Genomic DNA, 17,817 nt, shown 5'->3' with positions numbered 1-17,817 from the left:
CCCTGCTGCTGGGCACAAACTAGACAACAATGAACCAGTCGGTAGCCTATTCTGCACAACTTTTAAGTCAGAGACTTAACATTTTTTGACTTATATTTTTACACATGATTTGGTTATTGTAACAAGAATCCTTTTTAATAATACTCTCCACACCTATAAACAATGTAGTCTTTTGTCTGTTAAAAGAAAAGATTTCAATATATATAAGACAAACTTAAATACTTAAAAAAAATACAGTGAGGCATGGTAATTTAGATTTTTTTTAATTAAATGCAACACGAATGCAATAAAATTAAGATAAATAACATGTTTTGAGAGTGGAAATATCTTAGAGTTATATTTCCCACAAGGTCAAAAAAAGAACATCCACCATAAAAATCAGTTCCAAGTGGGTCTCAAATTCAGGTTTACAGAATGATTCCATTTCCTTTGAGGCTTGGCCAACGTCCTGGCAACTGCCAGTGTCACCATATCAAGAGTTTGCGTCAATCCAGTGTTTGTTACAAAAATACCATTTTCTTTTTTTCTATTTTGCTTTTATAGACCCAGAAAGTGACGTTACATTTATTTTCACATCATATTTCTTAAAGCTTTAGCTTCTGCAGTGTAACAGCAACAATGTCATAAAAAAGTAAGTCATCCTTTAGGATTGAAGGCATATCCTTTTTCACAATTCCAACACTGAACAATCTGTACAGGCTTGCATATTGAACAAATAAAAGTACAACGTTGACAATGGAAAAAGAAACAGAACGATTTTTGGCAAAGCAGGAAGAAAAGTGACGACACACAAGAGGCAATATTTTAGATTTGATCTGTGTTAAACTGCCCTCGCTTACAGGTTATGATTGTCCTTCATGGTCATGTGACGCAGGACAGCATGATGAAGTGCTGAACATTTCTGTCCACACTTTGCATTCCTTATACTCAACTCCTCTCAAACACAACATCATGGCTGACACTTTGCTACAACATTTCTGAAACGTATTGACAACATGTCAGGTGTTTCGGCAACACAAGCATTTTAAAAGCTATCTGCAAAATTAGTTGTAAACATTGCAAGTGCCCCAAATCTATGATTCAGTCTACATATTTATTGCAGTTGCGTGTGTAGGAATTCCACAAACATACTTTGGTTTGACATTTTTGGGGCCAGATTTTTTCAGTAAGGTTTGTTTTTATATGTATTTCATGACGGTCATGCCACCTCTAATGTGCTGTATGCACCTGGAACTACTGACTTCAAAGTGTCTTAAGCACAGATGACAGTTGTTTGTTTGTTAGTGCTTTAACACCATGTCAAAAAACAAACAAGTAAAATGTAATAAAAAAGATAAGCACAGTTGAGAGTTTTTTGATTCGACCACAGAAAATAATGCAATGCAATAGAACACTAAGAATTCTTTCAAGGAAAGATAAAACTGAAATAAAGGAAAAATGACAGTAATGAAGTAGACAAAGCCTGTTTTTCATCACTCAGTTGCTGACTAGACTGCATGATGTCAGCTCAAGCAGAACCTCCCCAAACCCTCTACAACAGCGACGAGGGCGTTCAGTAACTAAGGTGTCCAAAATCATGCCTGTCCCGAACTTCCCAAACAAACAGAACAATTTCATAATAAAAATAACACAGTCAAGAGCAACAAAGAGGAATAGAGTTCTCTCTTCATTTATATTATATTTACAGTTTGTCGTTTTAATATATATTTATATATTTATATATTTACACACATCAAATAAATCAATTGTACAACTATACACCTGAATGAGAAGATAAGCAAGAGGTACAGAAGTGTATGGCTTGACTGGAAAAATCATTCGGTTTGTTTTTGTTTACACGCAAATCATCAGTTCATAAACTGACGTAATATCCTGACTTTTCGTTATCTCTGTGTCAAAAGAAAGAGAAAACAAACCGATAAAAAATCCCTGGAATTGTCAAAAGAGGTCATTCGACTGTACACATGTGAGAGCACGGTTCAGTTTAGAAGAACAACAGTTAGGTCTTCTAATCTTCAGGTCAGTTCCTGTCCATTTTTTGTGGCTGATCTCTGCACACGCACATGGTGTTTCACATATTTGCATACTGCAAAAAAAGTACCACATCATTCACATCTCTCACGCAAACGCACAAACAAACAGATCATACCACAGCTCAGTAACAGTGTATTTGGTCCTGCTGGGATATCAAAAGTCCTGGTGACATCAGTTTGACGTGGTTAACCGGTGAAGATCTTTCCTGAAGATCTTGCTGCAAATCAACAGTCAGTGTTTCACACCTCCCTACAATCCATGTGTTTCAGTCTGAACATTCTTCTCTAAACAAGTCCAGTGCCTTTATTCAGTACAAAATACAAAAAAATATTTCCATCACTGTGAAGCCTTCATTGATCACCACAATCTCCACATTTCGTTGAATACGGTTACTCCAAAGAGTAGAGATAAAAGTTGCTGCACAAACCCATGGCTCTGGGTTTAGCTTACTTCTCACACCACGCCATTTGTATGTCTTGACCGGCCAGATTGTCGGCCAGAATTTGAGATTTCAGTAGTGCATGCCTAGCAGATGATGGTTTCCCCCTCAGCGGTCACCAGCTGGCCACTAGTGGGGTCGTAGGTTCCAGCCAGGTAGTAGAGATCTTGACCATTGCTGTTAAGCTTCCTGATACGACTCAGGCGCTCATAGTCAGCTCGGCTCACCACCTGGCACTTGTGAGAGATGGTTTGGACATCATTTTCATCCTCATGGGAACTTTGGTACAGTGCATGCTGTAACAAGAGAAGAACATATGAGTCTAGTAAAATCGGAAGAAGAAAAGCGTTAGGCTGAAGAAGAAATGGAAAGCGATGACTACCTTCCCATCCCGGTGTCTTTCTCCAAGTTTGGTCTCCTCAGGGTGATAAAACCATTTTATTTTGACCACCATGTTGCTTGACCAGGATTCCCAGAGACTCTCAATGCGACCTATGAAAGGGAGGTGAGGCCGACCAGCCGAGAGAAACACAGCGCAGTCGCCAACTCGGATCGTGTCTTTGCCCCGGACAATGGCCTTGTAGAAGAGTTTTCTAGCTTTACCTTTCAATCCTCGCCTCTGATGACATCACAAAGAAAATGGCTGAGTGTAAATGACTTGCCTACAACCATTTTGGTTATCAAAACAAAACGAACAATGGCAAAACATACCTGAGTAGGATTACCAGACCATCTCCACAGCTGCCGTGCCGGCATGAAAGAGGATGAGTTTGGTGGACCGTCTGAAGACGCCATCTTCTGTTTTTTAGGAAAGTCTTTGGAAGGTTTGGATTGGACTACAGAGGCTGAATTGGCAATGTCTTTCCTTCTCTGAGGTTTCCCTGTACTACTAACTGCAACCTTTGAATTTGTAATAGCCATACTTTTGGCTCCGAAAGTGTGATGTGGAGGAGCGGTGGGAGGTTCAGGATGCTGCTGTTGCTGAAGTAATGTGTGATGAGAGGACAGACAACCCTGGAGCAGAAGCCGTGATGCCTCTTCTTCATCTGAACTGTAGGACGAGTCATTGTCAGAGGAGCAAATGCTGGAACTGGACAGAGAGCCCGAGCTAGATGCGCTGGAGGACCCCGATGATGATGATGAAACAGAAAGACGAGACAGAAAACGCCCGGTGGTGCGCATTGCTGCTCTTCTGCCGTCTTCCTCGTCGTCATCCTCATCCATATCTGAGTAGGAGCTTAGGCAGTCGCTGTGGCAGTTAGGTCCATAATCTGCATATTCACTAAGCCCAAGACCCTGAGGGTGCTTGCGCATGTCCGATGAACCTTTGAGAAGATTGCCGCTGTTTCTTTTGGCATCTTTAACTAGAACAGACTGGGAGTAGGCCATACTTGAGGTCAGCTCTCCTAATCCTTTGGCCCCAAAGCCTTTCTCCATCCGTCCTCCTCTAGAACCCTGCACCTCTGGATTTCCATAAAGCAACAATGCTTTTCCATTCTTAGTCTTGGGGGATGTTACCCCTTCATGGTCTAGTTTGACCAGATATTCCTTCCTGTCCATTATCTTTCTTCCCCGTAAATTAGAGGTTCCCTTGTGACCGAGGGGCAGGCCTGTTGTCAGCTGCTGATTCCCAAAGGAAGTGCAACCGTTGGCGATGCTGCTGAAAGAATCGACCTCAAAGGAAGTGCCAAAGATGCCTTTGGCCGGGGTGGCCATGGTGGAGTTAAGTAAAGGGAACATGTCTGACTCCCTTCCCTTCAGAGCTCTCTTGGTTAACCCGTTAAACTGGAACAGATCCATGGAGGGCTTCCGTCTGGACGTGGTGGCAAGCGGCCAGCCAAGAAGAGGAGAAGCAGTTTCCATCACGTTCTCAACCGCGCAGCTCTTTGATGAAGAATTGGCAGATTTTGGCCTTCCTGGAGAGGGAGACAAACAAAGATGTTATTATGGTGACATTCAGGAACAAAAAAGTTCAAGTCATGTTGTATTTTGCACCTTTAGCCCATCGGACAAAGCAGATGCAAAGACATTAGCCTGAAAGCAGAAGAACTGATGGATTTATGTCATTGTTGGAGATAACATCAGAGTCAGATTTGCTGGACTGGTACCTCCAAACTGAGTCATATCTGTGTCAGTTAGACTCTGTATTTAAGTAGCGTTCAACCTTCACGTCAATTACCCTCATCCGGCTAAAATATTTGTTCAAACACATCTCATTCCATTAGTCAACTGAACATTTATCTCATCAACACAGATGTGTTAACTTTACAGCCATTTAAAGTAATGACTGAAAATGTTTCCCATATTAATTTCACTAAATTACAAATTTTACTTATTTTTCTTCATTTACTGTATAAGGGACTTCAGTGGCCCATGAGAGACATAAATACATTATTATTCTGTGTGTTCTGGGGACAAGATGCGGGCAGCTAGTAAAGCGTGTTGTCACATTGAGAAACATGCGATTTACTGTAACAGATAAATCACTAAAGCGCGAAAGTATGTGTTGGAATTTTGTTCGATTTCTCAATGTGTGTGTTTGAAACAACATGTTTACAAACTTCACTGCAGTTTAACCGTAACAGAGCTGTATGCAAGTCATGAGAGATTTTAATCTCGGGCGATGCTGAAAAAATCACCTCAGTGTAAGGCGTGCCATTTTTTATTAAATTAAAGTGAGAGATTTGGAAAACCCTGAGAATGTGGACGATGCAGCTGTTGTCTCGCACCTGATTTGTTTTTAACACCGTTCTTTCGGGTTTCTGCGTTAGCGGAACGCTCCAAGGACACATCAGCCTGCTGAGTTATCTTCTCTTGATTGGAGCTCTTCTTCCTGCGGCAAGTCGGTGAGACCAGGTGGGCTGGTGAGGGCTCTGCACCTGTAGTACAAGAGCAAGAGAAGAGCAAGGCTTACAGACAAGCACGAAAAAATAAGACACTTATGTTCAGATGCATTTGACATACAGTGAATTTGGTAGCCTGGAGGAAGCAGACGAATGTTTTGGAGAGAAATCCATCCTCGGTCTCCGTCGTCAAATTCAACCATGACACTGCCCTCCCTCTGTTCCTCACCCGGACCTCCTGCAGGAGACAAACAATCTCCATATTCCAAAAAATGAACCAACATTCTTACTATTTAATGTGTGTCTTTGTGTGTGCGAGCTCACACCTCTCCGGACATCTCCAGGGTACAGACAGCGTGATCGTTCACTCCAGTAGGCGCACACTCTTGTTCCATCCGTCAGAGTTTCCACCGTTTCCGGCTGCACATCCAAAACCTACAACATATGGATTACTTTAAAAAATAACCCACACAGACAGGAAGCGTACACACAAGTTGATTCAGAAACATGCTGGAAAATGTTGGAAAGCTGCCACTTTGCAAAAGAACAGATGTCTTTGAGGCCTCTCCCTTAAGACAATTACAACCATAAGTATTCCCCTGTCTCCAGAGATGCTGTTTTCTGATTTCGTTTCCATAGATAGCCTCTCATACTGATGCAGAAAAAATAGGAAATCAGGATCAGTGAGAAAGGCATCTGCTTTGGAACAATGAAATTAAAGATCACAGGGGAGGCCTTAAATCGATGACTTTATTGTGAGGTTGCCAGATCCCCTCCCACTGCATAGGGCATGTACACTTAGGACTCTATAGGATCCAGTTCAAACAGCCCTTTTTAACAGAGACAGCAAATGGGGAGTTGTTTTTTGGCCTGGATACACTGGTACTGGGGTGGGCAGCCAATGATAAGAAATTTGAAAGGCGGCACAGGAGATATCACTGTAGTGGGACTTGTCATAATTTGATCATGTGTGCAATTTTTTCTGTGTTCAAATATTTATTCAGCTTGATGTCGACAGAATGTTACATTTTATGCATTTGGCAAAACTGTAAACAACATGGCCTTATGTCAAAACAATGGTTAATAATCCATGTTTCTGTTATTATATTTGATGCACCAGTGATGCAAAAACGACACGCTCTGCTAGTAAATGTTGAGAAAAATGATCATGTATACATCTGAGATCATTTGAAAGTAATTCAGAATGGCAAAGTGGGTGTGGAATCAGATGAGGAAAATTACACCAACACCTGTTTGTGTATGAAAATGTGTGTGTGGGAGTGTGTTATTAAGTTTATGTATGTAAACCGAAGCCGTATTCACTTCTTAGTTCCAATCATGCTGAAGAACAAACTACATCTGCACCAACAGTGCTGGGGGTTCGTGGGCGAGTCCTAGTGTGACGGAGAAAGCATAGCGGTCGATGTCAAAGCCCCCGCTATACTACAACCATCTCTCTATCTCTATTAAAACCACACACACTCAGTGCCTCTTTGTTTTGCATTTCGTGAAGCTTTTTGTGTAGCCCTTTGTGGATTGTATCAAGAAGAGATATCATCAAATTTAAATTTGAGAGACGCACAGAGCTGGGGGGGCGGGGCTAGTGGCGGGGCTTCCCCCATAAGCAGCGAGACACTTTCTTCATCCCCTGAAACAGAGATGCATCACATAATGTATTCAAATGAATGCATGTTGACAAGGAGCTGTTGGTTTACAGTGTGTAATCAGCTTTCACTTCCCCCGTTGGCTTCGATAAACTATGCGTGTAAATGCAACCAGCAGTTCAGATTCAAAGATGTTCCTAAATAAGAAGATAAACAACTAAAAGAGGGATAAAATGTGTTTTTCTGTTCGTTCTCCTCAGGGGACACAGAAAACTAACAAGGAACAGTCTTATTCAGTCACATCCTGAAACTCTATATGCAAGAATGAACTGATGGACTGCATTAGATGCAGCTAACAGAAAATACTGCCCAAAAACCAACCAGGCTAAATCAGCAACATTCTTCCCGAATCAATGTATTTGGTGAATTATGTTTATAATTTTACTAATCCACACATGAATGCATATGCTTAGATCACAAGAGGCTCATCTTCCTTATGATTTTTGCTCAATGAGACAAATACAAAGGCGCCAATGTATAAAAACATCTACAATTGCAGCTAAAGTTGCACAGGAGCCCTTTAGATACTATAAATAGTAGTTGTGTGTCACGGCTATGCAACTGTCTTATGGAGCGCACACCCACCCAGATGTTATATTCTGAATCGTTCTGGCAGAGAAAGTCAAAGAACTGGACTAAGTCCAGCCTTGAGCTGATGGGACTCTCAAGGGGGGAAACACAAGTCTACAAGGGTCGGTTTCGGCAGGATTTGAGCCTGTGGGAGGCCGCCTGAAGAAGCTTTTAAAGGTTCTCACCGCTTCCTTCAGCAGCTGCTCCAGAGAATAGATCCTCGGCCGGTTTCCCCGCTCTCCCTCAACGACAACACTATATCTGAAGAGAGAGAGAAAAAAATGCTTCCAACACCTTTTCAAAAGACCTTAAATTGTTATGCACATCTTTGTTGAAAATTAGGACTGTGAAGAGTCACACAGGGTGATGACTTACATATCAGGCAGGTCCAGCGTATGTACATACGCAGCATACAGTAACTCGTCCTCCTTTGAGATTAATACTTTAAGTCCATCCCTCAGGATTTCTTTGGTGAGAATACATCTGGGCAGGGCTGAAAGTGACAAAGACGGATTGAAGTGAGAGGTCATCCTCCTTTTAACCACACGCACATTCTGCCCGCCCCAACGTGCATGGAGATGAATGCAAATCTATGACGCATCTGTCTATCTTTCTCACCAGGCAGTGTGCTGCCCAACATGTCCGGTTCCTCCTCTTCTTCATCCTCCTCCTCTCCCTCTGAGAAACTGCTGTCGTCATCCATACGGAATCCCTCATCGGCTGCAAAGCTCTCCAGCAAACGACTGACTGCTCGTCCTTTATCCTGCTAACAGCAACAGGGTGTGAGTTTCACCACATACTGCACACTCATAAAGTTCACAGACACACTCACACATCCCTAACGGCCCCTCAGAGAGCGATTCAGGGCTTCAGGATTCATTCAAACTCTTATACAAATCTATCATAACCTCTGGCACCCTTAACAAGTCATTCTTGAGTATGTTGCTCAAAGCTGTCATACGTTAATGCGATGGAGGTTTCGTCACTTTGGGTGATGCTGGTGCATCTACCAGCAAGTCAAATGGGTGAGCCACGGGTGAAGAGTGATGCGTGATTTTATCTTGCGAAGTGGAAATTTTCCCCACCCTCGTGTTAGGCAGCCTCCGCATGCCTCAGCGATGACCTCACAAAGGGCCGATGGTGACTGCCTTGACACCTATGGTGTAAATCCTTTCAAAACTATCGACTGGTTTATTTAGACAATGCATGAATCAGCCCGTGAATTAGCAGGCAGATCCCAGTCTTATCTTTATTGTGAGAAGATTTACGAGAGGCCCTGACAGGGCGAACCGAGCGAGATTGCATAATCCCTCTTAGTGAGTTTTTATGGGTGCCAAGAGGGCAAGCCAGATCTGGGCCACTAGAGTCTAATTTGCTATCAGACTAGAGCAACGAACAATGTTGATGAAGTGGACCATTCCGTACCTGCTTGTTTCTGATTCGTCTGCTCCAAGTCATGTCATCATACTGAGACGACAGCGTATCCAACCAGCAGCCTCTTACCTTCCTCTGCAACAACACAATAGAGCATGTTAGACAAAATGCACTCTCAGGTAGCTCCATAAGGAGCTGTGTTTGTATCAAATTTGACCAAAGAATTTTAGTAAAACACATATATACCTTTCCAAGAAGCACCGTACTCTTCCGTGAGGTCCTTTCTCGTGGAGTAGAGGAGGTCTTGAGGACCCTAGTGTGGTCAAAGGTGTTCTCCCCTGACCCCTCTCTCCACTTGGGGAAAGTCCATCCCCTCATCTCCTCCATTTCCAAATGGTTATTGTCAGCACTGACCAACGCTGGCCTACAGGGGGCCTTCCTTCTCATCTTTACTTCTTTATTGTTGGACACATTCACAGACCCTGGTAGCAAAACATTTATTAAGATTATGAGTGACATGTTGACAGTGAGTGTTAGTAGTTAAAAGACCTCGGGGTTGAACCCATGACCTTTGTGCTGCTAACTACCAATTGAACTACAGGAATGTGGTTTATACATAATATGGATACTATTTATTTATTTTATTTTTTCTTAACGCCATTCCTGCATCTACAGCTTTATTTATGGCGAGAACCAGTTCATCAAATATGGATACTAGATGCGAGTTTTGGCAAAGGTTTTGGCATCATATAAAAACATTCTGAGGTTATTACACAAAGAATTCACTTCACAATGATTTCTAGTTAAATAAGGATGTAACATTTACCAAATCCTTGTCTTTCCGTCTTGTTCTTGGCTTTCTGATTGGCTTCGAGCTTCACGATGGAGCCATGTGAAGGACGGCTGGCTCCAGACAGCTGCTCTTTAGATGATAGATTCCTGATGCCCTCTGCCCCTTCCTCGCTGTCATACATGCAGTCGTCTTCTCCCTCTGTGAAAATAATGGATCGACTGAATACATTGACAGCTTGACTGGACCACAGATCATGGCGGACATCTGAATGGGTTGTGGTCTGACGGTTTCTCACAGTATGATTCGTTCGATATGTAGCAAAGTTCACGCGATTGGTGGCTGTGACTGGCAACGTTCGCAGGAACTTTAGTGGTCAGAGACGTCCAGTCGCTCATAGGTTTGACCATTTGCTACCCACAAGTGTCTATTCTGACTTCTGCTTGGACGCAAGTTACGGCATTACGGATTTGTATCGGCAGATGCCGTCTGTGGGCAGCGTGTCTCGCATGGAGCAGAGATGGCACGGTGGCCACAGTGTCGGATGTCAGCATAACGCTGACACACTTGTCACTTACGAGGCACTCGTCAACACTCTCGCATACACGCGAAAACTTTCAGGGCAATTACCGGAGCGGCGACAACACAGCCGAGCTCAACAGCAGGCTTAGCTTACATTTGAGTTCATTACAGTCATGACAATCTCTACATTTGCTCACTTATTGAAATGCGTTTTCAGGAAGTATGGGCTAAAACATGCAGTGGAACGGGGAGAGATTGCACGGTGTGACATTTTAAATGCAGCTGGACTCCGGCTAACATTTCAGCTCGGATTTTCAGCTAATGCGTGGTTGATGAGCCGTCTGTATTTTTTTATTAGCATGACAGCCGGGCAGGAAAATGAGGGGGTCCGGTGATCTTTCGATGGCCCATAACTCACCTGTGTCGCTGTCAGAGGGAGAGCCGCCCTTCTCGGGAACTTCAAGCTTGCTGTCGGCCGTATTGCGTAGGTGCTGTTGAGTCTGAGTTGGGAGGGCTGAGGAGGTACAGTTTAGGATAGCCTTTGACCTCGAACCTCTTCTCATCATAGTCTGCTTCCGAATTGATACTGGGTGGACTGCTGCCCCACTGCCTCCTGGGAAACAAAAATCTTATTTATAAAAAATGTATTTCAAAACCCTTGTAAAGAACAAATGACAAAAAAATCCCCAGAAATTGATGTAGGAAGTTGGATTAATGCACTTGTTTTGAAAACCAAGATGCTTTTAAGTCAACATAAATTTACATTAGCAAACCATTTTACTTTCATAATCGGAGGTGGTATCTAGTGAAATGGTGCATTTCAAGAAGGAATAAAATAGCAGAAATGCACTTTGATTGGATTGTGGACAAGATTTCAAGAACGATTTCAGCAAAACAGAAAAGTCATTTTAGAGTAATTTTTGGAACTACATGCATGTACTAAGAAAATTAATTGTCGACTTGGAATTAGGTTCTCATTTTTGTCAAAATTGAGTTATTCACATATTCTTATTCTGTGACAACCTATTAACATTATGTGATGTTTTTTCTTTACGTTGTGTACATTTTGGGACATAGAACCTTCTCATTCCAAGGCAACGAAATGTTGGCCGTTTTGATTTAATGTTGACTTTAAAATGTAGATTTCTAAATAAATTGAGTTAGAAAAGCATTAAAAACCTGAATGCAGGCAATATGATATTTCTCTGATATTTCTACTGTATATGCACATCATACCTAAACAAGCAAAATATATATATGACTTTTACCTGCGTCACTGTGTTCTCCAGTTTTGTTACTATGTGCATAATCGTCTTTTCCACCGTGTGCTCTAGACAGATGTTCTCTCGCGTTCTCTCTGTGACACAATAAGCTCACCAGTCTCGATCCACGCTTGCCTTTGGCTTTCTGCTTCAGCTGTGAGCAAGCCTTCTGTTTAAACTTAGTGCTCAGCAGTCTTGGTCTTCCTCTCGGCCTGCAGTGAGCCTTCAGAGGAAGAAAGGAAGAAAATTAAGTCTAGGAAAAACATTTAGGCTGCTTTATAATAACATTCGCAGGGAAGAACTGACTTGACATGTCCTTTCATTTAAAAAGAACCAAAGTCTATCTAAGCACTGGAACTTCCTTCAGGAAACCTAACTAGCATAACAAAATTATGAGTGCATATGCATTATACTTAAAAAGAAACAAAGAACACATTTACAACCTTTGTCAGCGGCAGAAAAGGATTAGCTACGAACCTGTGCGCTGCCCAGATGATGGTAAGGACTACTGGACATCCTCTTCCTGTCTCCGCCTCCAGCCAAGTCCTCAGCTGTGAGCAGACCTGGCCCCGCCCCCATCCCAGCCGACCTGTCCATCACAACAGAGAGGTATTCATGAGGGAAGAGAGGAACGAAGGATGAAAAGGAGAGATCAGAGGCGAGCAGAGGGCTTGCCTTCCCTCTCCGTGGCTCTCTAATAACCTTCTTTTCAACCTTTGATGAATGGAGAGGCAGGGGCCTGGTTCCCCGCTGCATGCTTGAAAAATTGGGATCTGACGCCAAAGCGAGAAATATCTGAGAGAAGTGCTGGTAAAGCAACCTCCCACTCATAATTTTGTTTGTTCTTTTTTTCCCCTCACTCTTTCGTTTCAGTCTCTCCGTCTTTGCTTACTCTTTTTCCATTCTGTGCCAATGGTTTCGGGGCTGTGAATTCCAGCATTACATTAATAAAAAAAAAACTCTCTGACTTATTACCATATCAATGCATCTGTTCCTGCACAAAGCAGCACAATGCATTGGCCTTCGGGGGGGCGACTGAGAGTGTGTGAGCGAGGGCATGTGTGTAAATGTGTGTGTAAGTGGACGACCGTGCAGCAGGCCTATTAAACTGAAATAAAGCTCATACACTTGCTCTCTGGCTACCGGTCTCTTGTTTTGCAGTATGCATAAGTGTTTTTACTCCTGAGCAACAGACAGATACTTCAAACCCGCCACGGGCTGCCTTAGTCAGTGCCTGTGGCCGGGGGTGGAGCCACAGGCTTCAGCTGGCCTGTCAGTCACTTGGGTGATTGGCAGGTGATTGTCTAAAGCCGCGTAGGTGTGGTTGCCGAATTGCATCCGTCTTTTTATGTGTTATAGGGATGGAAATTCTAAAGAATTCACTGATTCTGGTCCCTGAAACTTAAAGCACTTTGGAAGCATCATCAAATTAGTCATTCTTATATTATACAATATAGCCTACTATTTTTTTTTATAATATTTGCTATCTATGTATCTATAGTATTTGGTTCTTCTTTAAAATCAAAAGCAGTTCTCAATGAAAATCTGTCCTCACATTGGAGCTGTAACACATGCTCACATGGTACGGTCACATAAGAGCTGTTGGCTCACGAGGACTAGGGTTCGAATCTGACCCGGGTCATGGACAAAACTCCCACCAATTCCCCTGACTAAATTTCACTTTCCTACAGAAATAAATGTTTTTTATTAAAAAAGAACCAATTTTCAAATCGCAACCCCCGTCACAGTGACGATGACAGTACCTCTAGTCTAAACAAACAGAGCTACTTTCCTCTATACAATATTTTTACATTGCACGGACATGAGAAGCAGAAGAAGTTGATATAAGAAAGCCATGATATAAAATGTCTCAAGAAACAAATTCACAGCACATGTATAAAGATCAGAAACACACACGCATTCATGTACACATGAACCGCACAGATCCTGTAGAGCAGGCAGAACTAGCTGTGTTGTGCTCTCCGCTTCCTTTCAGCTGTCTGAACGCTGGCTGTTTGCCCTTTACTGTGGCCAGCGCTGTCAGAAAGAATCAGTGTCCTCAACACACAGGCCCGTCCCTCCTCTTCAACACAAAGAGCCCCTGCTTCAGCTAGAGATGCATGGTGGGGGTGCCCAGAGAGAGAGAGAAAGAGAGAGAGAGAGAGAGAGAGAGAGAGAGAGAGAAAGAGAAAGAGAGAGAGAGAGAGAGAGAGAGAGAGAGAGAGAGAGAGAGAGAGAGAGAGAGACAGAGAGAGAGAGAGAGAGAGAGAGAGAGAGAGAGAGAGAGAGAGAGAGAGAGAGAGAGAGAGAGAGAGAGAGAGAGAGAGAGAGAGAGAGAGAGAGAGAGAGAGAGAGGGAGAGAGAGAGAGAGAGAGAGAGAGAGAGACGGGGGATACATCACCAGGACAGATGGGTGGAGAGGAGGATGAGGGACCATGGTCCAAAAACCCTCAGGAATAAAGCTCTGGTTTACAAACACAGTTTTGTATGGTTTGAAAAAGGCAACTTTCTCAGCGCATTACATATTTAAAAATAGAAACTGGGTTGTTTGAATAGAATAAGCTTTATGATGCCCAATAAAGTGTTCAGACCAGGGGATAGTTCATCCAAAAAGTGATTTTTTTCATTATTTACTCACCCTCGTGTCTGTCCAAACCTTTAAAAGTTACTTTCTTTCTAATGCAGAATACAAAAGAAGATATTTTGAAGAATGTTGGTAACCAAGCAACACTGAACCCCATTGACTTCCAAAACCACTTAGACATTTCTCAAAATATATTTTCTTGTATTCCACAGATGAAAGGGTCATATACAAGTTTTCACTCATTTACTGTAAGGGTTAATAAACAACAAAAAATAAATCTTTTTGGGTTTAACATAAAAATGAATTTTGGAAGGTACACTTAAAATCCACCTACAAATCTGCCTGCAGAATTGTATCGCTTGCTACAGTCTCAGCAGTAAATCCAAATGATACTGTAGAGAGAAGTAAACAGCACATAATAGAAGAACAAGTCAAGTGAGAACAGGAGAGAAAGAAAGAGAGGACTATCCCCAAAGGGAGTCAGACGTCTGAACAGAGCTCCATGGCGTGATCGATGGACACTAACCTCTATCGACCCAAGACCACATGCGACACGGTCATACCCGTCCACAACCCATTCTGCACATCTGCATCCAATGAGTTCATCCAAAAACATCATATTACCATTTTACCACAATCCCCCTCAAATCACAACTAGAGATAAATGATTGTTTTTTGGGAGATGCTTCAAGCGTACATGGATTTCTCAGACATAACAGACCTGAGGGGAAGCAGAGGAAAACCTTCAAGAACAAAGCATTACTAAGAGTAAACCGCTCAGCTGAACAGAGTAAAGAGAGTTTTGAGTGCACTTCGGTTTCTCCTCCTTGTGGCACAAGTATATCTATCTGCACGTCTTCAACCACAGCCCAATGAACTCATTATGGGCCTTAACAGACGCCCTATTTTCGTCAAAACAACAAATAAAGCCCCAGCAGTCTGCAGCAGGAAAGTATTTGCTTCCAGACGGTGTGCATCTGCAATTCACTTCTGCATTTAAATGCCACATCGAGTCTCTTAAAACCCCCAAGGCCCGGGAGACCAGGTAACCGTGGAAACCTGATTAGTAACCTGACACCAGGTTTGGTGTGCGGTTGCTCTAGCTTGATGAGGACTGTTTCTAGGACGTCTATTAAAAAGCAAGCTGACGTACACCCCCCACCCCACCATGCTCTGCCTGTCGCCACCCAAAGGCGACCCTTTGACCTCCTGACCCTAAAAGGCCTCTCTAGTCGTTGTGTCAACTCCATGTCACATTCCAGCTGTAAAGGGAAGAGCGAGCGAGAGAGAGTGGGTGTCTGTAGGCTGGTAAGAGAATTCACAGTCCCCTAATTACAAACCCCTTCCCCTCTGAGGGGTCAGGATTACAAAGTAATGCTATTCAGAGAAGGCCATTGATTAGCAGGACACAATCATCAAGCAGAGAGAAAGAGAGAGAGAGAGAGCGAGACAGAGGGAGAGGAAGACTGCAAAAGAGAGCAGAAGAATATGATTGTGCATACAGTATGTGAACATGTATGTTTGTGCCTCTACCAGCAAGTAAACAAAGGTTATTATAGATTACTAAAACTAAAACAAACACAAAATTTGAGATGTTGCTCAGCTATAAGCTGAAATAAGTTTAAGTTGACCCAAAACTGAAATTACCAAATCACAGTATAGCAACATAACAATTAAACAGATAAAAAAATAAAATCATTAAAAAAAAAATCGCTGAAAATTATAGCCAATAATAGCTAAAAATTCTACTGAAAAAAAGTAAAACCAAAACCGAAATAAACAAATCACAGTATATAGCAACATAACAATTAAACAGATAAATAATAAAATCATAAAAAAATACAAAAAATTATAGCTAATAATAGGTAAAAATTAAACTGATTTTTTTTTATTTTAGTATTTCTCTATATATATCAATAATAAATACATAGATGATACATTGATATGATAGCCTAGCATTCTGACCTCTCACAGATTCAGCCTGATGATGGCAGAGGATGCTACACAAACACATAGTGAAGAATTTATAATCAACAAAAAACTGCCTCCTCTCCCAAACACAAAACCTCAAATCCAATAATGCTGACGAACACGCTAGTAAATATCATCCTTCAACTGCTCAACAACTCATGATGTCAACCATTCAACTGATGGAAACCGATGGAGACGTCAAACCCCACCATCTCTCCGACATTCTCTAAAGACGATCTTAAAAAGGCTTTTACGACTTGGATAAATTTTAGTGGCGGCATGTTGTCATTTGTTTTATTTGTCGGGGGGGGGGGTTATTAACGGCAGGGATAAAGGCGCGCTGGGTATAGCATGTGTAATTAAACGAAGGCTCCTGCTTTTCATTAGCAAGCTGCTAATCAACCAGGGTATTAATAAAATGAGTTTTGTTAATCAGGTAGGGTAAACTTGATTTGACCGAGTTTATCAAAATGTCTGAGGCGTGTAAACAGAGGTGCATCGCAGGGGGGTGGGGGGTGAGCGCTCATCCATCAGGATGATAACTTAACGTACTGACTTTGCGCGGGCGATTGGTCTCCGTGTTTTATCAAATTAATATCGCCGGCGCGTCACGGGTTAGAAGGGAGTCGCAACACTTGTAGATAATCAATGGAAGTTGTAAATATGATTAATGATGGCTTTTTGCACTGATTAATAACCTAGTCTCCCTTGTTTGAACTGATACGAGCCTTCTGCACTTATTTGAATGCACGCACAGAGTTCGATCGTACACACGCAAACATAATATTACAGAAAACCAACGCACCTCCTATCTAGACTTTATTTTAAATGGAAGCAAAGAGTTTCGGATACAGGTAAGGAATTGTTTTCTCGCAGGCAATGATGAGCTAGTCTTGATATTACTGGTCTCCGTAACTCTACTTTAATCTCGACTCTCTCTCTTGAAACAACAGACGAGCATTTTCATTATTACGGTGTATGGATAAGGTCTTGAGAAAACAAAGCAACTTTATTTACTGTTTTGTGGGAAAGTGTGACTATACACCTATTATAAAGACCAGTAGGATATCACCATGTTGGACAACTTTTGAAAATAAAGGTAATTAAAACTTTCGTCCTTATAATTAAGCAGCATAAGTGTCAGACACTTCAAAAGCGTCGTTGTTGCTGTTCAAAATTCATACAAAGAGCAACACTCACTTGACTTTTTTAGTGGCGTCTGTAGGGGCCGACGTGGATTTGCGCTTCCGTGGCCTTCCGGGTCCTCTGCGAGCCGGACTGCGTGAGGTTTCTTCTTTTCTGTAAACGCACACACACAGAGCTGTCAATCACGCTAATTCACACTAATGATGTTGAACGCTACGAAACACTAAGCCACACTAATTGTGAGAGTGGACTAGTGGGAAGACTTAAGCACAGCTCAAGCTTCAGCTAAGAGGTCTCAGCACACGCTGGGTGGTCCCAGGAGCGTGTTACACGGGGACAGAGAAAGCACTGGAGAGAGAGAGAGTGTGTGTGTGAGATCGAAGAGCTTTCGATCTCTGTGTGCGTAAATGGGTTTTAAAAGGTGTGCGGAGCGCGAGGGTGTGTGCATGTCTGTGGTTCACTCACTGGTGGTCATATTTCCTCTGTAGCTTTGCCAGCTCCCTCTGTTTTTCCTTGTAGAGCCTCTGCAGTTCTGCCAGTCGCATGCGCATCGCTAGCTCCTCCCGATCCAGCGTTTCCATGGTACCCTTAACAGGACACACCTACACCGACAAAGTC

At 42.5% G+C, this 17,817-nt stretch overlaps 1 protein-coding gene across 4 annotated transcripts in view; it reads right to left on the bottom strand.

The window, feature by feature from the left end:
- Positions 1–247: 247 nt before the first annotated feature.
- Positions 248–17,817, bottom strand: part of bahcc1b (BAH domain and coiled-coil containing 1b) — a 91,129-nt gene continuing 73,559 nt past the window's right edge. For 3 of the 4 annotated variants that reach the window (XM_057357795.1, XM_057357796.1, XM_057357794.1), the window contains exons 13-29: positions 17,665–17,801; positions 17,254–17,352; positions 11,976–12,087; positions 11,505–11,721; positions 10,655–10,849; positions 9,751–9,915; positions 9,171–9,406; positions 8,976–9,059; positions 8,169–8,316; positions 7,926–8,043; positions 7,736–7,811; positions 5,643–5,751; positions 5,438–5,554; positions 5,203–5,352; positions 3,185–4,389; positions 2,856–3,092; positions 248–2,769 (exon numbers count right to left, since the gene is read on the bottom strand). In XM_057357795.1, coding sequence (XP_057213778.1) covers positions 2,560–2,769; positions 2,856–3,092; positions 3,185–4,389; positions 5,203–5,352; positions 5,438–5,554; positions 5,643–5,751; positions 7,736–7,811; positions 7,926–8,043; positions 8,169–8,316; positions 8,976–9,059; positions 9,171–9,406; positions 9,751–9,915; positions 10,655–10,849; positions 11,505–11,721; positions 11,976–12,087; positions 17,254–17,352; positions 17,665–17,801 — 3,615 coding nt within the window. In that variant the 3' untranslated portion in view covers positions 248–2,559. The remainder of the gene's footprint in view (positions 2,770–2,855; positions 3,093–3,184; positions 4,390–5,202; positions 5,353–5,437; positions 5,555–5,642; positions 5,752–7,735; positions 7,812–7,925; positions 8,044–8,168; positions 8,317–8,975; positions 9,060–9,170; positions 9,407–9,750; positions 9,916–10,654; positions 10,850–11,504; positions 11,722–11,975; positions 12,088–17,253; positions 17,353–17,664; positions 17,802–17,817) is intronic. The other variant, XM_057357797.1, reaches the window with a different exon arrangement.

The sequence above is a fragment of the Triplophysa rosa genome, linkage group LG18 (assembly GCF_024868665.1).
Source record: "Triplophysa rosa linkage group LG18, Trosa_1v2, whole genome shotgun sequence".
Taxonomy (NCBI): Eukaryota; Metazoa; Chordata; class Actinopteri; order Cypriniformes; family Nemacheilidae; genus Triplophysa; species Triplophysa rosa.
Note: the sequence above shows the minus strand (reverse complement) of the source record. Positions and strands in the feature narration are given on the sequence as shown.